The sequence below is a fragment of the Mustela lutreola genome, chromosome 8, assembly GCF_030435805.1.
Source record: "Mustela lutreola isolate mMusLut2 chromosome 8, mMusLut2.pri, whole genome shotgun sequence".
Taxonomy (NCBI): domain Eukaryota; kingdom Metazoa; phylum Chordata; class Mammalia; order Carnivora; family Mustelidae; genus Mustela; species Mustela lutreola.
In genome coordinates this window covers 78894044-78919716 of record NC_081297.1, presented here as the reverse complement: position 1 = coordinate 78919716, position 25673 = coordinate 78894044, and the positions used below count along the sequence as shown (strand labels likewise).

The window sequence follows — 25673 nt, the reverse complement described above, 5'->3', positions numbered from 1 at the left end:
TGTGTGTGTGTGTGTGTGTGTGTATGTATCACATTCTGTTTATCCATTTATCTGCTGATGGACAGATTTGGTTTTCACTTTTTGCCTACTGTGAATAATACTGCAGTAAACATTAGTGTACAAGGATCTGTTTGAGTCCCTGTTTTCAGTTGTTTTGAGTATGTGCCCAGAAACGGAATTGCTGGGTCATATGATAAATTGTATGTTTAGCTTTTTGAGGAACTGCCAAACTGTTTTCCATAGTAGCTATACCATTATCTATTTCCACGAGCATATATGAGAAAAATCTAATTTTTCCACATCTTTGTCAAGCTTTGTTATTTTCTGTTTTTTAAAAAAATCATGCCATCTTAGTAGGTGTGAAGTGATGTTTATAGTGTAATTTTTGTCATGGATGAGGTGATGTATGGTTTTTTTATGGTTAAGGACCATTTACATTTCTTTTACTTTGAACTACCATCTCATATTTTAACTCCCCAAAGAAGATACTTAGAGATGACATTATGGAGGTAGACTTCACAGGTCTTGGTGACTAGCTTACTGTGGAAAATGTAAATGTGATGTGGTATGTCATTGGTTTTGATTTGCATTTCCCTAATGACTAATAATGTTGAACCTTTATTCATGTGTTTATTGCCTGTTTGTTTGTCTTTGGAAAACTGTTCAAGTTCCTTGCTCATTTTTTTTTTTTTTAAATTTTATTTATTTATTTGACAGACAGAGATCACAAGTAGGCAGAGAGGCAGGCAGAGAGAGAAGAGGAAGCAGGCTCCCCGCTGAGCAGAGAGCCCGATGTGGGGCTCGATCCCAGGACCCTGAGATCATGAACTGAGTGGAAGGCAGAGGCTTTAACCCACTGAGCCACCCAGGCGCCCTCCTTGCTCATTTTTAAGTTGGGTTTTTTATCGTATTAATAATTTTCATGATAGTAGGACATTAGTATTTAAGAACATTAATTTCATTTTATTGATGATGCAGTACCATAATTTTTAAAGCTGCAAAGTACTCAAATAGCTTAGGTAACTTTAAAAGATATTTGTACTTTACTGAAATAAGGGATTTTTATAAATGTTAATGAGATTTAGCAACTAAAGTTACCAGCCATTTCCCTTAAAAATTTACTAAGTTTACTATTTTGGCTAGTACTTCTAATAACAGTGTATATTGTGTGAAAGATGTTCTTAAACTTTGTTTTGTAGTTAACATTAATTATATACTTTTTTAACCTTGTCATTTGTGATTGGCATTAATTTATATCTTGTGAACTCTCAAATATCATGAACAAATGGATGTTTTGTTTTCTTTTATCTAAAAGAAATACTGGGCCAGGTAGTATAATGATATTTTGAAAGCTCCATTTAATCATTTGGGACCCAGGATCCGTTTGTCTTTGTTCTTCATCATCCATAGTCTGTGGCTTCCATGTTCATGATCACATTAGCCTCCAAGTTAGCATCTGGAGTTCCAGTGGTCACATCAGTGTTCTAGGCCTGTAAGAAAAAGCAGGAGAGGAGGTGGTGAGTTAATACATATTTTTCAGCTGAGCGAGCACTGTTTGAGAAGTTTTTCCCTACCCTATCTAGCTCTATATAATGATTTATGCTTATATCTCAGTAGTTATGAAGGAGGGTGGGAAATTTAGTCTTTTATCTGGACAAATTGCTGTGTAATTAACATTTTTAAGCACTTAGAACATTTATGAGAAAGTCTTACTTTATAGTTTTTCATGATTTGATATTGGCTCAATTAAATCTATGAAATATCCTTAATTACCTTATTAAAATTAATTTCTGAATTTCTTTCTTCAGATTATTTATATTATTAGCTATCTATATATATCATAAACAATTCTAGTCATTTAGTTCTAATGGAGCCCTATAGTGTCAGGGAAGGAATACCTTAATTTACAAGTACATAAGATAAAGGTTCTCATAGGTAAATGTATAGGTGGTTAAATAAGTGTACACAAAAAATGTTATTAATGGAGGTGAAAATTGGAGGGATGTGTTTGGGGCAGTGGTTAATGGCTTAGTTTATGACTCTTTCCCTTTTACTATATATATAGGGAATACCGTAATATGGAATGCTGTTGATGACATATGGTTCAGAATGGATTGGAAATAAGAACTATTATTTTAACATTACACTATCGAAATTTTCAAATATGCATAAAAGTAGGCAGGATGCCTATCCATCATCTACATTTACTTTTACCTATACATTGTGCTGTTCTTGTTTTACCTGTTACCTCACCCCCTACTTGGAGGGTGGGGTGACAGGAATATATATATATATATATATATTTTTTTTTTTTTTTTAAAGATTTTATTTATTTATTTGACAGAGAGAGATTACAAGTAGGCAGAGAGAGAGAGGAGGAAGCAGGCTCCCCGCTGAGCAGAGAGCCCGATGCGGGACTCGATCCCAGGACCCTGAGATCATGACCCGAGCCGAAGGCAGCGGCTTAACCCACTGAGCCACCCAGGCGCCCAGGAATATATATATATTTTTAAGGTTTTTTAGTTATTTGATAGAGAGAGAGCACAAGTAGGCAGAGTGGCAGCATAAGGAGAGGGAGAAGTGGGCTCCCTGCACATGGGGCTCTATCCCAGGACCCTGGGATCATGACCTGAGCCGAAGGTAGACACTTAACTGACTGAGCCCCGACAGGAATATTTTAAGGCAAATTCAAAATATTATGCAATTTCATCCATAAATTTTTAATTATGTCTCTCTTATTGAGAGGTATCCCCTTTTTGAAGGCAGATCATCCAGTCACATTATTATATCAGTGATATCAACAATAATTCCTTCTTGTACTTTAATTCTTAAAATAATCTTCAGCGGTTAGATTGTTAGTCTAAAATCAACAAGAAATTAAATGGAATGGGGAAAGGCATAATATTTCATAATTAAGTTTAAAAAATTAACCAGAGTATATGGTTTGTAGAGATACCACTTGACCAGAGCATATGTAAGGAAAATAGAGATTTTAGTGTACTACAAACTCTGTCTTAATGAACAATGTGGTATATGTGCTGTAACAACAAACATTCGTAGACTGCATTCAAAAAGTATAGTATTTTAGTTGCAGGAAACAATAATCCCTTTGTATTCCATCCTTACAGATATCTGTAATATTGTGTTCCATCTAGCCACCACATTTGATGAGGAGTACTGGCAAATTTAGAGGATGGTATGGTATCCAGAGGATGGCAGCCAAAATAATGAACATGTCTTCCAAAGGGAGAAATCTTTTTTTGCCTCATTCTTTGCCTTAGTCAGTTTGGCTTGCTGTAACAGAATACCATAGAGTAGGTGGCTTAAACAATAGCCTTTTATTCTGATATTTCTGGATGCTGGGAACTCTGAGACAGAGTACCATCATGGTTTTATTTTGCTGAGGTCCCTCTATCTGGCTTGTAGATAGTGATCTTTTTGCTGTGTCCTTACATAACAGGGAGAGAGATCCTCTCTCCCCATCTTCACTTGTAAGGATCCCAATCCCGTTCGTAAGGACTCCACCTTTATGACCTAATTACCTCCCAAAGACCTCATCTCCAAATATCATCGTATTGGGGATTGGGACTTCCATATACAGATCTTCAGGGGACAGAAACATTTAGTTCACTGCATTCTCCATTGTAGTTCATTTTTAGCCAGTGCTTGGCATGTGATAAGTAATTGATAGTCAGTAAAAGGAGAGAGTACATTTATTTCACTTACTTAGTTCATGAGCTTTAGTTGTTTTTTTGTTTGTTTGTTTGTTTTGTTTTTACCAATAATATGTTAGTTTTCCTACAGTTTTATTCTGGGAAATTGTCTTTAGAAATAAATGATGGTATCATGGTGCTCATTAGCATCTTTGCTCTCCTGTAGATATTGTATGGACCCTGTTATGACGTTCTTTAAGCATTTTTGCTGGATATTATATGTAGAGTAGTAAAACACAGGATTGTATGTAGAAACAGAAATTAAGCACGGCCCTGGCACAGAATAAAATGTAGAAAAAGAACTTAAACATGCAGCCCAACACGGCCTGAACTCATGGTGCTGAGATCAAGACCTGAGCTAAGATCAAGAGTTGGATACCAACCAACTGAGCCCCCAGGTGCCCCAAACTATACTTTTTTTCCTTAGAAATTTGGCATCTTTTATAGAAAAAGGGATTATAACTTTTGTGTGTGTGTGTGTGTGTGTGTGTTAATTCCTTTACCTTTGTGCTTAGAGATAAATCTGTGTTGTTTTTTTTCTATAAGTAAGTCATCATTTATATTTGGTATATATGTATATTTATGGTAATGAAGATTGAAAAATAAAAAGATTTAATTTTAAGGTATACTTTCAGGTGGACGATGAAGATTTACAGGATGAGCCTCTACAGATCACAGTTCTTGACCATGATACTTATAGTGCAAATGATGCCATTGGTAAGGTGTACATTGATATTGATCCCTTACTCTACAGTGAGGCTGCAACAGTCATCTCAGGATGGTTTCCAATATATGATACCATACATGGTAAGGAGTATATTTTAAGAAAATATATCATGATTATTAAAAATTATCCATAGAGACTTCTGTGCTACATTTGTGGTTTTAAAAGATATATATGTAAGAGACATATATATATATTTTTAAAGATTTTATTTATTTATTTGTCAGAGAGAGAGAACGTGAGCACAGGCAGACAGAGTGGCAGGCAGAGTCAGAGGGAGAAGCAGGCTCCCTGCCGAGCAAGGAGACCGATGTGGGACTCGATCCCAGGATGCTGGGATCATGACCTGAGCTGAAGGCAGCTGCCTAACCAACTGAGCCACCCAGGCGTCCCAAGATATTTTCCTTTTAATAGAGAGTCACAAAGTATTGTTGGTGAAATTGTTATTTTTCAGAACATAATTTGAAGTAATCCCTGCTAAATTTATACAATAAAGAAAATAAATGCATGATTTAAAAATCATCTTACAAAGGTACAGTGGAATTTTCTGGAGTTTTTATGATATATGATATCACTGCACATTGAATACAGACCAGAAATAGAATCTAACTGTATTCCATGAAGCTAAACATTATAGAGAACTAAAAAAATGTAAGTGCTATTCTCATTACTAGTTTCTTGTTTTTCAAAATTAGTTATTTTTATAAAAATGTTTATAGTATTAAGTAATTACTTTTTAAAATTCCCAGCTTTCATTTTAATTTTCAATTTAATTTTTAATCTTTAATTTAATTTGATTTAATTTTTTTAGAAAAGATTTTATTTATTTATTTGACAGACAGAGATCACAAGTAGGCAGAGAGACAGGCAGAGAGAGAGGAAGGGAAGCAGGCTCCCCGCTGAGCAGAGAGCCCAATACGGGACTCGATTCTAAGACGCTGGAATCATGACCTGAGCCAGAGGCAGAGGTTTTATCCCACTGAGCCAACCAGGCACCCGTAATCTTTAATTTTAAAATTTTTAAAAAGATTTTATTTATTTGAGAGAGAGAGGGAGAGGGAGAGAATGAGCAGGAGGTGGAGCAAAGGGAGGAGAAACAGACTCCCCACTGAGTGGGGAATATGATCCCAGGACCCTGATATCATGACCTGAGCTGAAGTCAGAGGTCCAACCCACTGAGCCATCAAAGTGTCCCTCTCACTTTTAATTTTAATTATAACATGGTAAATACTGACATATGATGCATATAAACAAAAACTCCTTGAAGTTCTCAATAATTTTTGAGATTATAAAGTGGTTCTGACATCAGAAAGTTTGAGAACTGTCAGCCTGAAAATGTGCCATCTTTTTAGAATGGCAAATGGACCCATAAGGAACTGGCAAATGTTTCTCTCTATAGTCTAGCATCTTTCTGCCAATTTTTCATTTTTGACCTGGCAATTCTGTTGATAGTAGTTTTATTATAATAAACAGATTTATGTCAAAAGTATATTTATTGTGATACATTCTATTATTATTAATTAATATTTATAATGCTAAAATAAATTGGAAAAGAAGATTTACTTAGATAAGTTAGAGCATATATAGATCATGAATTGTTCAGCCTGATCAAAATGCATTTTTTAGAGTAGAATGGCATAGCAAAATTGTAAAATTTTGTAAAATTCAGATTATAAAACATTACTACTATAGGATGATTACATATTTGTTTAGAAAGAAAAGAATTGCATATATGTGATATCATATGATAAATTGGCAGAATACATGATAAAATGTTTATTCTGTTTTAAAAAAGATTTATTTTTTTTAAAATAAAAAATAGAGGAGGGAAAGAGAGAGTATGAGGAGGGGCAGAGGGAGAGAATCTCAAGCAGACTCTCTGCTGAGCATAGAGCCCTATGGGGCTCCATCTCAGGACCCCAAGGTGATGACCTGAGCTAAAACCAAGAATTGGACGCTTAACTAACTGAGCACGCAGGTATCCCACTAAAATGTTTATTCTTGGATAGATTTATTTCTGAACTACAATCCTGTTTTTGCTCTTTTGCTTTATTCTGTATTTTTTATAATATAAGTGTATTATTCTTGTAGTCAGAAAATAAAATCCAGTAGTGTATTACCAATAAAACACACCACTGGAGAAATAATCAGAGTTAGCTTAGCTTAGATTAAAGGCAATAGCAGTATGAATGAATGAATTATATTTATATATTTTATATATATATAAAATATATATTTATATATTACATATATATATATTTTATATTAAATGCTGTTTATATTTGGTTTAATGTTTATGGACCCTTTGTTAAGAACATCATCTCATTATTTTAGTAGGTCACTCTTCTTAGAAGGCCTTCAATAACTGAATTTGATTGACATGCAATCAGGACAGTCCAGTAAAAATATTTAGTAATTGTTAGGAATAGAGACTGGGTCATTTTAATTTATTAGGGCATATTCTGAAAAACCCTTATTTTTGGAATTTCTTAGCTCATTTTAACTTAATATATTCATTTAAAGAATAAAGTTTTTGTGGTAAATCAGATTCTTCACATTTGTTGTTAAGACCATTTAAGATCAGACCTAATCTTAGCTGTACTACTTAACTAGTTATTGACACTATGCAAATTATTTAACTTTCATTAAACTTTAATGTTTTCCTCTATAACATGAGGATGGTATACTACAGAAATTACCTTACTGGGTTGGTGTGAGATCTATGAGATACTACACGTAAGGCATTTAGAACATTATCTGTGCTCAGATGTTACCGTCATTATTGTCATCAATTCAAATGTGGCTCCTTTGATTCAAATAAGTAGAGACTTATTCATTTTCTAGTGTGTATATGTACTTCAGAATATGTAATAAACTACTTAGAGTAAAAATAATTAGGAAAGTATTAGCATTGCTATTATGATTGATGTTATTTTAAAATCACAAGTTGGCATTCATTTGCTGGATTATTTAATTGTGCTTTATTTTGTTAAGGTAAAAACTTGATTTTCCTTTTGAAATTTTAGGTATCCGTGGGGAAATCAATGTAATTGTCAAAGTAGACCTCTTCAATGATTTAAATCGATTTAGGCAATCGTCGTGTGGAGTCAAATTCTTTTGCAGTAAGTAAATGCATTTTATTTCACATTTAACAGGGAATTTAATCGTCAAATATAGTTAATCAAATTAATACTTCAGAAAGCTAATGGAAAACCTATTATACTTTGGTTTTAATACCCAAGAGAGAATTGTCCATTTTTCAGAAACAATTACTGTAGCTCTGGGGACTATTTATTTGATTTTAAAGTTGAAATCTTTCTTACAAGTTCTTAGAAATTTTTGTTAGAATAGTCCATTGGGGCATGAGGTATACATGGTTATCATGACTACGAGGTTGGAGGAGTTTGTGGAGCAGCAGGAAGGAGACCACCCTTCCTGACCCTACTCTGGCTTATACTCTAGCCCCTACTCCAGACTCTGGAAGAAATCACAGTAAACATTGCTGGTAACAGTTGCTTACTGCTGGTAGAATGACTGGTGAAGATTTTGGGTTTTTTCCAGAATTTCAACAAAGAATCCATGTATTAATGAAACAACTTAATCTTTTTTACTTAAATCTTATGTTAGTAATATTGGGCCTGAAGGTGAGAATTGATTGCAAAAGAACTGCGTAATAATACAACTCTGAAATATCTAAGAATGACTGGAAACAAGTTTGAAAATGAGGGTGGGATCTGTTTTACAGGAATGCTAAAAATTAATTCATTCTTACAGAAATGAGATCGGAGTGACTGTGGTCTGGAAATGCAAAATGTGATAGCATTTGCTACAGTCCTAACTGAAAACCAAAAAACTAAGGGAATATACCCAAACTTACCTATACCATATGGTGAATAGGAGGAGTCTGCAGTTCATCTAGGCCCCATGCTGAAGGAAAATCACTGCCTTGTTGCATTGTGTATATGTAAGCACGATATTATAAAGAGTTAAGTGATGCACTATATCTGAACAGTAGCCTGTGCTACCTTGATGTCAGCTGGTTATCAGTAGTCAGCAACAACGTAGGGGGAGATGGACTTGTACTTTCACAATCAATGAAAACAAATCCCATGCTCTCTAATATCTACAGTTGGGAAAACAAACTTGATGAGGCTACATGTGTTAAGTTATATAATCAGACTTAATTCAGATAGACCATGTAATACCATCTGTACTAGGTAATACAGATATGGAGCCATTTGTGGTGGGTGGACAGGTATATTTTGTAGAAGTCTGCAGTAGTCTTAAAATGCATTATTATCAGACATCAACTTATGGAGAAGCTTACAGCTTTTTTTTTTTTTTTTTTTAAAGATTTATTTTTTTGAGAGAGAGGGGAACATGCAGTTGGGGGTAAGGGCAGAGGGAGAAAATCTTCAAGCAGAGTCCACACTAAGCAAGGAGCCTGATTTGGGGCTTGATCCTAGGACCCATGAGGTCATGATCTGAGCAGAAACCAAGAGTTGGACCCTTAACTGAAGCGAACACCCAGGTACCCCATAGGTTTTCCTCTTCTACCAGTAGGTCAATCTCTGTGAAAAACAAGCTCTAAAGTAATTTCCCATATTTATCTTATTAATTTCACAGTGATGAATATTGCCAATTAAAGTTTTCTTTTACAAATTAGAACAAGTTGCTTTGTTAATATGTAGAAGATATGACTATATATATATATTTTTAAAGATTTTATTTATTTATTTGACAGACAGAGATCACAAGTAGACAGAGAGGCAGGCAGAGAGAGAGGAGGAAGCAGGCTCCCCGCTGAGCAGAGAGCCTGATGCGGGGCTTGATCCCAGGATCCTGGGATCATGACCTGAGCCGAAGGCAGAGGCATTAACCCACTGAATCACCCAGGCGCCCCTAGGAGATATGACTATATTAAACTTTGTGTAACTGTCAAAAAAGAAAAATCCAGTGGTATTTTATTTTTTTACCTTTATTTTTATTTATTTTTTTTTAAGATTTTGTTTTTAAGTAATCTCTACATCCAATGTGGGGCTCAAACCCACAGTCCTGAGATCCAAGTGTCGTACGCTCTACTGACTGAGCCAGTCATGCTCTCCTCCAGTGGTATTATAGTATAAGACATTGTTAAGGTAAGAGCTGAGCACTATAACCAAACATTGTGATGCTATCCAAAATTAAATAGGTATCATCTACAGATATAGTCCCTCAAGTGCCATGAAATATGGGCTGGCATTGGGCAGATGTAGGCAGTCACAGCCAGCCTGGATTAATTGGGTTGAAAACTCCTAAGTAGTTGAGTTAGCTTTAAGGCATGGATATCTATTTTAGGAGACTAATTTGGGATAGGTGTTCTTAGGTTCTCCCTTTTTTTAAAAAAATTGTTTTGCTTGTTTTTCTTTAGGTTATCCCTTTTTTGGATCTAATTAGATCTTATTTTAAATCTAACGACATTTGGTATTATTTATATTAAATGAGTTTGTTAAATAGTCTAGTGACTACTGAACCAGTTGGCCATATGGCCATAGATTATTGGAGGGGCTTGAGTCGCTGTCCCGGGGTCCTGGGATCGAGGCCTGTGTCAGGCTTCCTGTTTGGTGGGAAACCTGCTTCTCCCTCTCCCACTCCCTCTACTTGTATTCCCCCTTTTGCTGTGTCTCTTTCTGTCAAATAAATAAATAAAATCTTTAAAAAAAAAAGATTATTGGCAATTGCAGGGCTGTATGACTCCTCAGATTGTCAGAAAGGTGATGGTTTTGACTTTTGAGGCTGCACTGTATGTTGTAAGGAAGAACTTTTTCAGAGGGCTTTGAATAAAGTTTTTTGTATTTATTACCCACTCTGTACCTATTTATACAATGATTACCTAGCTGACATTCATTTTGGTTTTTTAAACTTTGTATTGAATGCTATCTAAGGTTGTCTCTGGCTGTTTTCCAAATTATAAAAATATAACTTGTATCTACTGTTTTTACTATGTGAAAAACAAGAGGTCTTAATTAAAGAAAATGATTATTTCTAAGAACAATATGGAATTTAGAAGACTGGAAGTATGACTATTATAATTACATTGAAATTAACACAGTAAATGTGTTCTTGTATTATGTATCCAAAAGGTAAGAATTTAATTGTACATTTTTTAAAAAATTGAATTTATCGTTGTTATAAATAGAAGCATAATAGACAATTTCTTTCAACAGCAACATCTATTCCAAAGTGCTATAGAGCTATAATAATTCATGGTTTTGTAGAAGAGCTTGTGGTCAATGAAGACCCAGAATATCAATGGATTGATCGAATTCGTACACCAAGGGCATCAAATGAGGCCAGACAGAGACTCATTTCTTTAATGTCAGGTATTTAAAAGAAATAACTTCATTACTGATATACTTAATACTGTTAAATTTTCATTTCCTTTTGACATGCTATGTGGAATTTTACAGTGAAGGCTATGAATTGCATATGACTGATTCTGTACCCTTGCCCAATCTTTCTGAATGTACCACGTTGACATCTTATAAGAGGAAATCTGAACCAGAAGCTTATATTTCCTTCTTAACTAGGCAGTAAAAGGAATTTGTGCTCACGAAGTGGCATAGTGGAAAGAACCCTGAGCAAGGAAGTAGGAAACTGGGTTCTGGTTTTCCTTTCTCTAGCATTTATTTATAGTCAGAGTTTAGGTAATCTCTCTAATGTTTTTTGTTTCCTTTTCATAGTTTTTCTCTGACAACATGTTTTAGCTCCGTGTACTTCTTCCTGCTATTCTTACCCCATTACTTTTCTTTTTTTCTTTGAAGAACTTGTTTTTCATTTAAAATGTATATGTACATATGTGTGTATATATATGTATGTATGTATATTCACATATGTATATCAGACAATAAATGAGTATAAATGTTATATTTAATAAATATAAATGTTATATTTATATATAATAAATTTATGTTTTAAAATATAAAATATATAAACATTTATATCATATTAAAAATATATCAATTATACTTTAATATTTATAAATCACTATAAATATATTTATACTTACTATAATACATAATGTCGTTTAATCTATTAAATAATATATCTTTTTTGTTTACCTCTGTATTTCTAGCACTTAGAAGAAAGAAAGAATGCCAGGCACATAGTACACAACCAGAAATTATTTGGTAAATGAATGCATGAATGAGTGAATCTTAATTTTGCTGCATCTGTAAAATGCAACTAGTTAATGTCTTACCTCCCTGAAATTAGGAGGCTAGAGCAGATAATCTTTTAGGTTCTTTTCAAGTTCTAAAAATCTATGATTTTTTGACTTTTTTTATTGCTGTCATATCCAGCTTTATATTATGTAATGTGAAGATCTAAAGCAGAATGCATTTTCTTCCCTTTTTTTGCAGGTGAACTGCAGAGGAAGATCGGCTTGAAAGTGCTTGAAATGAGAGGAAATGCAGTCGTTGGGTACTTACAGTGTTTTGATCTGGAAGGTGAATCTGGGTTAGTGGTACGAGCCATAGGAACAGCATGTACACTGGATAAACTAAGTAGCCCAGCAGCATTCCTTCCTGCATGTAATTCCCCGTCCAAAGAAATGAAGGAGTAAGTATGAATCAATGAGTCGTTCTTATGGAACTTTTTCTCTTTTACTCTTATGTTTTCATTTGATTTGAAATATTCTAGTAGGGTTGTTTAACATACATTTTTTAATATGGTGATTTTTTTCCTATGGTAATTTTTATTATCAGAGATGACTATGAAAATCTGAAGCTTTAATCTATTTAGCTATTTCTAATAATTTATTTATACTTTCTTAATATGAAATTCAAGTTAAATAATATAAAGCTAAACTTATTTCAGATCTTTAGGTACTATATATTCAGAACATTTTTACTTATTCTTTGGGGAATGCTTAAAACCCAGTATTATACCTTATAATCCAATTTTGCTTATTATTAGCAACATAGTATAGAAAAGAGAAGTATAGCAGGAAAGATTGACTAATGCAGGGGTCTCATGCAAATGTCTACAGAGGATCGTTTATGTAAATAAAATAATTGAGTATAATTAAATAGGGAGTACTGAGGATTGTGTAAAGCAGATGTTGGCAAACTTTTTCTGTAAAAGGCCGGATAGTAAATATTTCACGCACTAGCCATATAGTTCCTGTCTTTGTTTACCAAAAAAAGGAGTTTGCTGTTCCTGAGCTAAAGGACTTTAGGCTCATACATTTTATAAAAACTGAGTGTGATTCAACAAAACATTTTGGTTGGCTGGATTTGGCTTATGTGATACCATTTTTGTCTAAGTCAGAAGATACTCAATGGGGTGGGATGGTGCTGTCTACAAGGAATGTTTAAAATGAAAATTTTCTGTCATGTTGATTGGGGTGTGGGGGCAGATCCTGGTTGGGAACTAGAAATGCTCACTGTTGTACACAGCAAAGGACGACTCTGTACAATGAAGACTTGTTCCATCCTAGTAGTACTTCCATTGAGACCCACTGATTTAGAGATTCTTCTAGATCAAGGGTCAATAATTTTTTTTTGTAAATCACCAGAAGATACAGGTAAATAATAATTTAGTCTTTGCTCATAACTGTTCAGCTTTGCCATTCTAACATGAAAACAGCCATTGACTATGCAAATAAGTGAGTGTGGCTGTGTTCCAATAAAACCTGATGATTCACAAAACAGGTGCAGGATGGATTTGACCTGTGTAGTTTGCTGACCCCTGCCCTGTATCATCAAGGAGTCAGGATTCTGTAATCAGAAAACCTGAAATGCTTCCCGGATTAATAATAGTCAAGAAAGGTTGACTAGAAAACAATCACAGTCTTTTTAAAAAAAATTTAATTCCAGTGTAATATATAGTGTTCTGTTAGTTTCACATGTACAATATGGTGATTCAACTTTTTTTAAAACAGTATTTTTAAAAATGAGATTTTCCTCTTAAGCTTATTCTGTTTAACTGTTTCCTTTCTGTTGGCCTTTAGTCATGCAGATTAAATTCTAGTCATGAGAGAGCACAGTATTATATATATGTTGCCTGATTTTATTGGAAAGTACCTTGGCAAGTGAAATGACTTGTTTTAAGTAAATCGAAGAGTGAATTTGCTCTATATTCCATTTAAGATATGTTTTAAAACAATATGAACTGCCTTCTGCCACAGGTAGAGTCAGATTGCAGGTATAACTTCTTGAGGGATTCACTTTTTATTTTCATTTTCCACACCAAATTTAAGTAAAGACTTGAGTACCTCCTTCTCATGCCGTCCTCCAGCTTTATCTAAGTTGCCTGAAGGGGCCTTGCTTTTGCAGCTGTGATGTCTGAGGGTTTCCTCTTTTCACTAAATTATTTAGTAGAAAGAGAATATTATATTGTCTGTTGATGTCTTAAAATGATATAGTGATAGTAATGGATATGTTTTGGCTACATTTAAGAATAATTCTGTTAATGTAAATCTTTTGGGATTGTGTAAATATTCTGCTTTTCAAATTTTGCTGTAGCCTGTTTGCCCCAAGTTGTCAAATAGTCACATCATGAAGAATTTAAGTTGCTTCATTAAGATTTTCTGAAAGACATCTTACTACCTCAGTCATGCTATTAAAAAACAACAACAACAACTCAGTACTTGGGCTGTTTTATCTCAGCCAGTTTCTTTGTATTTTTGATAATGAATCAATTTTGGTTGCTAGTTTAAATTGTTTTATAATTCACTGATTATGATTATTTTGACATTTAGTTACAATATTGATTCTGGACAGGAATTTGATAAAAGGTAGTTTGGATTATGTTCCTGTCTGAATGAATTTAATATTAGAAATGCCACTGGTGTATTACTGCAAGGTAATCTTTCATGCAAGAAGACTGATAAGAATTAGAACTCCAAGAATACATATGATGATGGTCCATTATATTTGGATTTTAACTAGATGTCATAATTTGAGGCTTTTACAATGTTCATTTTATTTTATTCATTTTATTTTACCTTTATTAATACTGTGTTCTACTTCATTTTTTTTCCCCCTTTCAGATATTTAGTATAATGAATGATTTAAATCTCTTTGGTATTTCCTTGCTGAACTATCTCGATGGTAGAAAGTGCATTTAAATAAGACGTACTGCTTCTCTACTTTGAAAAAAAAGTACTGCTTAAGAGACGTTAGCTGTAATTTCTCCTCTGTACAGTACTGATTCTTAGAATTTTTAACATTAGTCACTTCAACAGAGAAAGAGAAAACAAAAACGAAACCTCACTCTGTTGTTTGTATGCAAATAGGTCACCAATAAGGTGTTTAATTTTTAATCAGTTGTATTAAACACATTTTTATTTTAAACTAGCAACAAAAACAGAAACATTGCCCTATCATAAAACCAGTGATATTTTCAGAAAATAGTCTGTAGATTCTGTGAAGGACCGTTATTGCCCGTCAATGATAGCTCATGTTTGAACTTTGACAAATTGTGATTGCTGGGAATGTTCACTGGCCAGTAAAAAAGAAGAGGCCAGGAAAAGTTGAACTCTTGATCTGCTTTAAAAAAAATGGAGATACGATAGTTTCTCAGTGTTTTCACATATGATTCTTTCTCCCTCATTATGCATAAGCAAAGGCACTGCTTAGTGAGATAATTGCTAATATGAAGTACAGGATTCTTAGTTGTCTAATATGCTGTTTTTCCCTACCCAGTGTAACTGTGCCCTTTTAGCAGAATTTCTTCATGAAAATTTAAATATTATATGTGAATATATATCTATGTGTATGTGATGAAAATATGTCTATACATCCACATAGATATAATCTATTGCACGGTGTCAGTTGATAAAAAAATTTCAATTCAGAATGTAGTTTAATAGACTCTTTAAATTTAAATAATATATTCTATTTGAGAGCCACACAAAAATTATCTACATTGTTTTTTATTAATGTGTTTTGAAAAGCAGTGTCCCCTTGTTTTTTTTGTGTGTGTGTGTTTTTTTTTTCCCAGTATAATCTGGAAAGCAATATACTTGGAGTGCTGAAATACTGGAATGTTTATATTTGCTTGGATCCATTTAGTTTATTTTTCTTTATGCTGTCATTTTCGTATTCTTTAGTACCACTATCTTGCTATTATAGACAGAAACAGCTCTGTTAAACTTTCTTTATAGAAAAATAAAATTACATGTAATCAGTTTCAGAAGCAGCATAAGAGCTTTATATTTGACTATTCATTTTTATGAGTGTTTTGTCCCTGTGTAGTAAACTTTATGGTGATCAAAAATATTTTAAAGCAACTCAGAATCCAAATCTTAGTCTTTCTTATTTAATGCCACTATTCCTGTTTTTCTTATTCACAGTCCTAATTATTAATCTGATCCCTTAAAACTATACCTGTATCCTAACAAGTTAGTATTTAGCTATTCTTTTTAAATTTCAGTCTGTTTTTTTGCATGTTGGGGGTTAAAAATTCCTTTCCCCTAACTAAAGCTCCTTTGAAATTATTTTAACATAACTTTGCTATCTGTTGTATGTATTGTTTTCTTTTCTTCCACTTTGACTACAAATTCCCTCAGGTCTCCGCTGGTTCATCCTCCAAGCCATGGATGCCGCTCGACTCACAACAGCCCAATTCACACTGCTACTGGCTCACGACTTACTCAGAACTTCTCTGTGTCTGTTCCCACTCTCATCTATACTGGTACGAGACTGCTCAGACTCCAGAGCTGGGGAAGGCAGGCCACAGGCAGAGTGGCTGTAAAGGGCAGGCAGGTAGCATAGTGTAGGCAGGTGCCACAAGTCTTTGCTTCCTCCTTTTCTTACTTGAAGTCCAGCTGCAGTGAAGAAATCCAGTATGTAGCCACCACAGAGGCTCTCACTACTCTGAAGTGAAAGTGTTCTAGCTTCCAAAGTCTCTTCCATAGATCCTGTAAGAACCCTATCTTATGTATGCATCCTGTAAGATTTAGGAGTATCCTCCAGTATGTGTTTTGCCATTATTTCTACATTTGGTTAGAAATAAAATTGATGATTGGATTCTAAATGAAATAGCTGTCAAAGCTTCTGATTTTCTTATTTTATTTATGTACAAAACCTGTTACATAGTAGGGTCTGTTTTATTCTGTGGAAGAGAGCTGTTGGAAAACAGGTAAGCAACTCTTCTGCATAAAATGCAATGGTTCTGTGTAGCTATATTCATTTTTCTCTTTGCTGTGTTTTTAGCTGTGGCACTCTTGATGCTATAGGATAAGGAAACATTTTTCTTTTGAAGATATCTGTGTGTGCAAATATAAAAACTATTCTGAATATTTGCACATACCATTTGCAGCATCATTTTTTCTTTGTAACTTAAAAAAGCATTGTTTATTTGAAAGTATTTTCAGTCATGTATTTATTTTTTTTGTTTACTTTTCCTTTTAATATTTTTTACTCCCTTAGTCTGTCATTTCATGCTTCTTTGCTTATTTACTTGGCTTATTAACTGTTTCAGTGCAGATAATTATTTATCTGGAGAATGATGAATGGTTAAACAGCAATTGGTTGTCTTTGGCCTCATACCCAGCTCCACACTTAAGAAATGACTGCTGGCCCTGCCCAATACTTTCCTGGTGTTTGGATCATGCTGCCTTCCGTCAGGTCCTTTGGCACATGATTGCTTAATATTTCTCCACCTTCTTCTGGCAGGATTCCCTTCAATGAAGATCCCAATCCCAATACTCACTCATCAGGACCCTCAACCCCTCTGAAAAACCAAACTTATTCCTTTTCACCTTCCAAGTCCTACAGTCGACAGTCCTCTTCTTCTGACACAGATTTGAGTTTGACACCCAAAACTGGTAAGGCGCTTCCACCCACCTTTTTCTTTCTTTCTTTCTTTTTTTTTTTTTTTTTTCCAGATTTATTTCTGTTCTTTATTAGCTTTCCATCCAAGGCTTTCCTCCTATTTTTGGCATTTAAGTTAAAAGATAATATGAATACTGATCATTTTCAGTTACTACCATTAAAATATGAAAATTTCATATAGCTCAGAAATTATCTTGTTCAAAGATCTGTATTTATTGATTTAATCATAGTGTAGATATGAAGTCCAGAATTTATTTTTGCATGTAGACATTTTTTCATTTCATGCTCATATTATGAGGAATAATATCTTAAAGCTTTTGAATAGAAGATAACATTAGTAGCTTGCAATCCAATTCCTCATGTAGTAGAAACATTTTCAAATTCATTTTTCTTTCTATTTCTGAATTTAATTCTAAGATTTTATTATGAAAAAGTTTTTAGAATTGAAATGGTTATATTGGAGTACATATATCTATTAACTTCTTGCTATTTCAAATGTTTGGTTTTGCTAGTCTTGCTCTCTAGGTTAGAAAGTAGCATTTTTGCTTTACTTATTCTTACATATTTCTCAATGTATGCAACTTATAGTTTTTCCCTTTCCTATTTGTATTTTTCATGAATAATTTCTGTGAGTTTTTATGAATGTTTTATGATAAAAATTGTTTAAAAAATCAAATTATTTCATTACTTCTTAAAGTAGAATTAAGTTATTCAGATCATTAAGAAAAGTAAAATGTAAAAGGTTAAAAAGTTAGTAGTTAACAATTTTTATATTGTTTTTGTTTATCAGTTTTCTCTCCAGATTGATGAAAACATTTTGCATACCTCCTGTGTCATTTTATCATCTTTAATATCTTTTGTGTGTTACACAAGAAATTTATAAAATGATCCCAGATTTTATGAAAACAATGAAAAGAAATCAACTCTGAAAAACCAGTGCTAATTCTAAAGAAAGGGAATTAAAAAGAAAGCCTGTAGATTTAGTATCTATTTTTATAAATGTAGTCGCAGAGTGAGAGGAAGATAATTATGGATACCTAATTTTTTGAAGACAGTAGCTTTATTCTTTATTTACGTATACATAATATGCGTAACGTTTAAAAATCATGAGATTTTTTTTTAAAAGATATATTTATTTTAGAGAGAGAGCATGCGCAAGCCCACAAGCGAGTGTGCGCACATGCTCATGGGATGTGACTGTAGGGAGATCAGGGAGAGAATTCCAAGCGACTCCCCACTGACCACAGAGCCCCACTTGGGGCCAGTCTCCTGACCCGAGATCATGTCCTGAGCTAAAATCAAGAGTCGGACACTCACCGACTGAGCCACCCAGGTGCCCCAAATCACGAGATACTTGATAGTAATCGATGCTATTTAATGTGGCATCTTAACCATATTTATACCATAAAAACTGAACCATTCCAACCATAGTGAAGTGTGTGTTTGTTTGTTTGTTTATTTATTTATTTAAATAAAGTTTGAGATTCTGGCCTCCAAATTCATGCCTATCAAAACAAGAAAGACTTAGAATAGTATTAAAGAACAAGTTTTCTTTCTTTCTTTCTTTTTTTTGTTTTAAGATTTTATTTATTTGACAGAGAAATCACAAGCAGGCAGAGGCAGACTGAGAGAGAAGGGGAAGCAGGCTCGCCACTGAGCCACGAGCCCGATGTGGGGCTCGATTCCAGGACCCTGGGATCATGACATGAGCCGAAGGCAGAGGCTTTAACCCACTGAGCCACCCAGGCGCCCCATAAAGAACAAGTTATCTTAAAATATTTTTTTCAGGCTTTGAGCATTGGAAAGCATCTGCTTTTCAATATTTTTATCTATATTTTATTCTTTGTCACATCACAGACAAATTTTTGGAAGTATTTTCTTGGTCTTTCTGTTTCCTTTTCTTTAATTCACCAAATGGCCAAGTCTGAAAAAGTTGTCAAGTAATAAGTTAACTGAATCAGATTTGTGTTCCCTTATCTTTCTCGTAGGCAATCAATTGTATTTTCAATGAAAGCTTTTTTACATTTTATTTTCTAGTTCCAATTTTAGTTTTTAAAGATTTATTTATGATAGTTACTGATTCTCATGTATTTCTGTATTTATCAGATGCTTCTAAATAATTTTGTATTTCTACTATCATATGCTATTCATTATCTTTAATAGCATACTTATAGAACATTAATAGTTTTTTAATATTTTCACTTATCGTGAATCCCTAAATATCTTTGAATATTCCAGAAGAGATTTGAAATGGCAAAATTAAAATTTTAATTTTAAAATTTCTAAAACTATAATTGAGTATGTGTTTCATAATTCTTTGCCTTCAAATTTACCTATATACAAAATCAGTCTTTTGAGGAATAGTGGGGGTAAGCTGATTATGATTGATTGATTATATGCAACTGGGGAACCAAAAATAAAGTTAACAAAGCTTTAGACTAAGAAAGTTGGTTTTCTGTTTGTAGTTAAAGCTATTGTCTGTTTTTAAAGATAGGTCTCATTAAAAAATAAATTCATATTGATTTATTTCTATAAATTCTAATTTTTGACATTTTACAAGGCTTTATTTTCATATTTTTTTCAAGTACTCAACTAGTAGGAGTGGAATTTTAGAATGCTAGTGTTAGGATATTGATTTGACATGTGACTTAAGCTTAAAAAAAAAAGTCAAGCTTTTAACCATGTATAGTTTTGGTGATTTGAGAGCATTTGCCCCTTACATACTCAAATCCTTGTAGATACAAACAGTGTTACGATCAAACTCGAATATTAAAATTTTAGAGGAAAAAGAATAGGAGTAATATATATCTCAAAGATGCACAGAAAGAAGTTAATATTTCAAATTAGTGATGGCAACCATTTAATGTGGTGCTGTTTATTTTTTATGGGTATTAAATTAAAATACTCATAAGTGATATGTTTTAGTAACATTTGAAGAACTGTACTTTGCCACTTTAGATAATGTTTATATTTGAGGCAGTAAGTTTCTGGCTTTAAAAATTTACAAAATATACCTTTTAACTTTAACATTAACTTTAACATTCTTAACCCAAAAAAGGCAGGTTATTTAAGTGTTTTTGAGAAATCCGCTCCAAGTTATTAGAATGGCACAAAATCCCATGTTAGTGATTTAAAAAATTTTAACAAATGCAAAGTTCTATGAAGGTTTTACTACGTTTTAGACTATGCCATTAATTTATATTGTGTTGGGTAGATGGTCTTGCTAATGACTTCATATGCTTAGTGTAATTTATGTAGCATTTTAAAATCCATTTTTACTGTTACGTTTTGTTTCATCATTGCTTTCCTTATTCTGCATTTTCTGGTCATCTTCTGAATCTGCATCTTTTCTCTGCTACTTTCCTCCACAGCACCTTACTCACAGGGGCCTAGGATTTACCTGTGTCCCAGCTCCCCCTCTCTCTCTTGTGGTTCCCTTCATCTTAAAAAGTCCTGTCTCCTACTCTCGGAATCTAGCCTTCCCCCTCATCATTCTAGCCCTGTCAGCCCAGTTCTGAGGAAAAGTGTTTCTTTCAGTGAAGAGCTGTTCCTGGCTGCTTCTGGTAGGATCACATTATGTCAGCTTTTTAATCCCTTTATTTTAACTCACCTTTGAAAACAAGTAATTATTTCATACTATTAAAGAAGTATTGGGTGTCTTGCACAGGGCATACTTCTAATTTTTCTTATTGGTGGACAGAATTAAATGATTACAATGATGGTTGAGGATTATTGGTTGGATAATTATGAATATTCTGCTGAAGTCATTTTGTTTACTAAAAAAATTATATGTCTGAGGACATAGATCTGCATATTTCCAAGGATTATTGGGTTTTTATTTCTAGAGTTTCTGTTTTAGATGCTTTACTTTCTTTCCCTTCACACCAACTCCATTCACTTCCGGACCTGCACCATCATGTTGCTAAGCCATATGGTTACATTAGTAAATTATTCTGTTCGAATTGGTTTAAGTCTCATTTTGGTGGTATTCTTTCTTTATCCATTTTTTTTTTCTGTCCATTGCATTGATTTTCAAATTATTCTGCTGTATTTTCTGATGTTTTATTTACTTCTACAAAATTACATTTTATTTTATGGCTTTCAATATGCTTCATACAAAGATATTAGTTTCATTTCTATGTTTAGTATTGTATAGTCTCTAAAACCCATATTTAGATTCCTACAAGAAAAATATATTCCTTTTTTATTTTTAAAGAAGAGAATGGGACTATACACATGCTAACCTTTGTTTCCTTATCCAAGAACAGCTAAAAATGTGAAAGTGAATTAGTTCCTTTTTTAAGTCATTGCAGTAAATTTGTATGTATCTTCAGTTTCAAAAGGGTGGGATTGAACTGTTAACTCTAGCCTCTAGAGCACTGGCTTCTCACCTGTCCCCTACTTTCTATAATTCTTTGATCATAATTGGTCTATTGGTACTATCAAAAGAATAAAATAAAGTAGGGAAAGAAATTAAAACTTAAGCCTTTAAAAAATACATCTTAGAGCTTGGGAATATAATTCTTCTCATCCATAACTATGTACATTTGTGATGTGTCTATTACATGTCTGTGATTTTTAGTTTTTAAAAATATTTTATGTTGATTTTTGCAAATGAGTATTGAAAACTATGAATGTTAATAGTGTTTTGTCACGAATGTTATATTTAGGAATGGAAAGTTACCAGAAAATAGATTGGACTATATTTCAAAATTGCCTAAAATTCACACTCTTTAGAGAATTTTGGAATATTTTAAATAAGCACAATTAAACGTGCTTCTCTCTATAGTTACTTTTAAACAAACATTTGATGTTTCTAGATTTCTTTTAGTAAGTATTCTTAAATTGTGAGCATAGTAAGTATAGTTGACCCTTGAGCAACACACCCCTGCGCAAATTGAAAATGGTCATATAACTTCTGATTCCCCAAAAGCTTGAATATTAATAGTCTACTCTTGACCACAAGCCTTACTGATAACATAGTCAATTAAAACAGTTATATTACATGTATTCTATACTGTATTCTTGCAATGGAGTAAAGCTGAGGGAAGAAAATGTTACTAAGAAAATCATAAGGAAGAGAAAGTGCATTTATAGTACTGTCCTGTACTTATTGAAAAAAATTAATGTATAAGTGGACTGTGCAGTTGAAACCCATGTTGTTCCAGGGTCAATTGTAATTGGTAGTATCTTGATTATTTTGTATTAGAAGACTCACTCAACACTTAAAAAATTGAATATTATACAAAAATTCATACATTAACAAAATTTTAAAAATAAGTTTTAGAACAGATTGAATCTGAAACTCACTGTGATCACAGTTTTAACATCTAAAATCTTTGTGAATAAAATAGTAAAATATGTGCCTAATTGCATGTCAAGTACTTTAAATGTTTATATCATTTTAAGAAATTTGACTCATGATATTTATAAAGATGAATGCAGTTAACTTTCTGTTTCTATAGTTGTTTTTTGGTTGTTATTTATGTACTGATGTTCTGTAGGAATGGGAAGTGGTAGTGCTGGAAAAGAAGGGGGGCCGTTTAAAGCTCTTTTAAGACAACAGACTCAGTCAGCACTGGAACAAAGGGTAAGAGACACTCAATATTCTCTATTCTTACACTGTTAATATGATTTTATTATTATGCTTCTACATATTTATAATTTATTTCCATAAACTGGTTTGATCATGTATATGTAATATAATTTCAGAGTCCCAAAATTTATTTAAGGTATTAAAGAAATTTGTTTATGAATAATTAATTTTAATTTGGAATTCTGTAACTTTTTTTTTTTTGTCTTCTAATCTTTCATTAGAAGTAATCTATTTGGAAATATCCATTGGGTGATGAAATCATTTGTCATTTTACCTTAAAATTATAATATACAAAAGGAAATAGTGGACATTTTTCAGAAAAATATATTTCAGTTGTACTATATTAAATATCTTTCTTGGGGTGCATGGGTGGCACAGTTGGTTAAGCATCAGACTCTGGATTTCAGCTGAGGTTTTAATCTTAGGGTTGTGAGATTGAGCCCGTGTTGGGCTCCAATTTCTAAAAAAAGGTAATTCTTCAATATATTAATATATTTATATGCTGAGATTATTTTTATGGTTGGCCAATCTCAGGGGTAAGAAATGCACAGATTCATTATTTCTACAGATTAACATAAACAGTGTGGTTATTTGGTATGTGAATATTTCTCTTTTAATTATTATAAGTTTAATGTTTAGTTAACTTTGTTAATTGGGAAAATAAAGAGTCACAATTTTTGGATGATTTTTCTCTTTTTTTTTTTTGTATAAACTTCATTGCTAAGGGAGGATCGCCTCATAGGTTCTGTAGAAGGCGGGTATGTTTCTGAACATGTGTGAGAGCCTTTTTCTTGTATTGGTAGCTGTTCTAGTTTTAATCTTGATCATTTAAGTTTTATTTAAGCTTTAACAAATGTTGCCAGCTTTATTTCTTTTCGTAATGCATTTTTAAAAAATTTATTAGCACTATGAGGCTCATTTTTTTTCTACTCAACTAACACAGTGCATGATTATTTATATGTTATGTCAGTTATTTTAAGGCACAGTCCCATAGCTTTCATTGTGTCTGATTTGGAAGTTTATAAGCATTTACAGAATTTTCTTTTACATGTTCCCATTTTACACGAGCATTAAAAAAAAGATCAAACAATAAATACCTTTAGAAGAATGCATTTTTTAAAAAAGGTATATCATCTCTAGAGGTTAGCTTTTTGAGAATAGGGTTTTCAGGGTCCGTTACTACAAACAATATACACAGTTTACTTTTTTAGACTTTCTTTACTGTGCAGAAGTATCTGTATGTACCCTTTGCCTTGCAGACAAGGTTGGGGGGAGCAGAGCAGAGCTGAGCTAATCAATCAGCGTGATGAGCCATTAGAGGTACAAAGTGGTTTGCTTTACCCCTCAGCAGGCAGCATTTGCACTTGAGCTGCTTTCACAACTTGCAGGCATACCGGCTACTATTGTGCAAAAAAGCCCACTTAAACATTGGGACCATTTATTGAAACCAAATATAGAAAGAGACTGGAAACACAGAGAAGAGGGTCAGGGGGAAGGTATGTGTGACTGTTTCTTAGGCCAGAATGCTCTTACCTCCTCCCCACTCCCACTTTTACATTCTCTACAGAGTTCCTTACACTAGGAATATTCCTTGTAATTGTACTAGAATTCATAGGAACAGAAAAACTCATATGAGATACGAGATTTTGCCTCTATTTTGTGCCTGTGACTTTATTATTGATATTAAGAGCTTTTGTAAACATCTAGCTTTAAGAGAAGAAAAATACTAATCAATAAAAATTGTTTTAAATTTAGTTTGGATAAAATTTATGTTTTCAAATATGATTTTAAACATTCTTCAAGTTTTGGACACATTATTACATTGGGTATACATTTCTAGATAATCTTTATGAACTTAACAGTAAAGATGTGGGAGAACTATAGTTTTCATTTACAACCTTATAAAATCCGAGTTGGCAATATGTTTATGTTACCTAACTCTGCAGTAGTTACTTGAGTTTATGAGACTACCTCACTATCCTGGGTACACAGTAAATAGAACAAGCTTCGTTTTTAGCTTTCCCATTCACCTGTGGTGGCTGTTAGTATATCTTTGTTTTGGGAAAAAATTTGTACAGAAGTATGAAGAGTTTTTCCCATATGTGTTCAGATATGCCTTAACTCTGTCAAGTTGAATATTAGATCGAGGTGAACATATGATATACTTAATACCATTTTTATATTCATTTTTAAAATATTAATTTCTATTCCTTGCCATCCTTTATAAAGTGTATGGCTTCCCCCCACCTTAGGAGAAGAGAACCTTTGTCCAGCATGCTTTATTTAAAGGGTTCAAGTAACAGTTCTCAAAAATAAAAGTGTTACAAAATCAGTGAAAAATAAGTTGACAGGATCTTGGTAATAGGTGTCAAGTGATTAGGAGATAAGATGTAGAGATATAAATTTGATTAGATTTAGGGTCTACCTATGAATGATTTGATGTAAAGCAAATAGGTTTACTTTTCAATATGACTCTTCTTTCACTTGTAAGAAAAATGAAGTTACTTTTCAGATGCTGGGAGATATATTTTTCTTCAGTAAAGAAACCTAGTTGACTTGGTTTAACTTAGTATTTCCCAAATATATTTTACAATGGAATCTGCCATGCAAAATACCTGTTAGTGAGGACCACACTTTGGGAAACACTTATACAAAGCAAACTCTTTTAATAATTGTGATGTTTTCGATAGTGGGGTAAAATTATATAATAAAATCATAGTAGGAATCTGGCACAGAGTTCTTTTTATCTAGAAAGTTGACTCTCATTTCTTGGGAAAATAAAAAGAATACTTGGTTGAAAAATAAACTATTTAAATATA

At 33.1% G+C, this 25673-nt stretch overlaps 1 protein-coding gene and 1 pseudogene across 23 annotated transcripts in view; both read left to right on the top strand.

The window, feature by feature from the left end:
- Positions 1 to 25673, top strand: part of C2CD5 (C2 calcium dependent domain containing 5) — a 98260-nt gene that overhangs the window by 15609 nt on the left and 56978 nt on the right. For 7 of the 23 annotated variants that reach the window (XM_059185752.1, XM_059185741.1, XM_059185739.1 and 4 more), the window contains exons 4-9: positions 4349 to 4520; positions 7464 to 7559; positions 10644 to 10799; positions 11838 to 12036; positions 15992 to 16116; positions 22763 to 22848. In XM_059185752.1, coding sequence (XP_059041735.1) covers positions 4349 to 4520; positions 7464 to 7559; positions 10644 to 10799; positions 11838 to 12036; positions 15992 to 16116; positions 22763 to 22848 — 834 coding nt within the window. Of the gene's footprint in view, positions 1 to 4348; positions 4521 to 7463; positions 7560 to 10643; positions 10800 to 11837; positions 12037 to 15991; positions 16117 to 17099; positions 17252 to 20629; positions 20822 to 22762; positions 22849 to 23579; positions 23613 to 25673 lie in introns of those variants that run through there. The other 16 variants (XM_059185745.1, XM_059185736.1, XM_059185734.1 and 13 more) reach the window with 5 other exon arrangements.
- On the top strand, positions 7566 to 9979 carry LOC131838915 (leucine-rich repeat-containing protein 34-like; annotated as a pseudogene).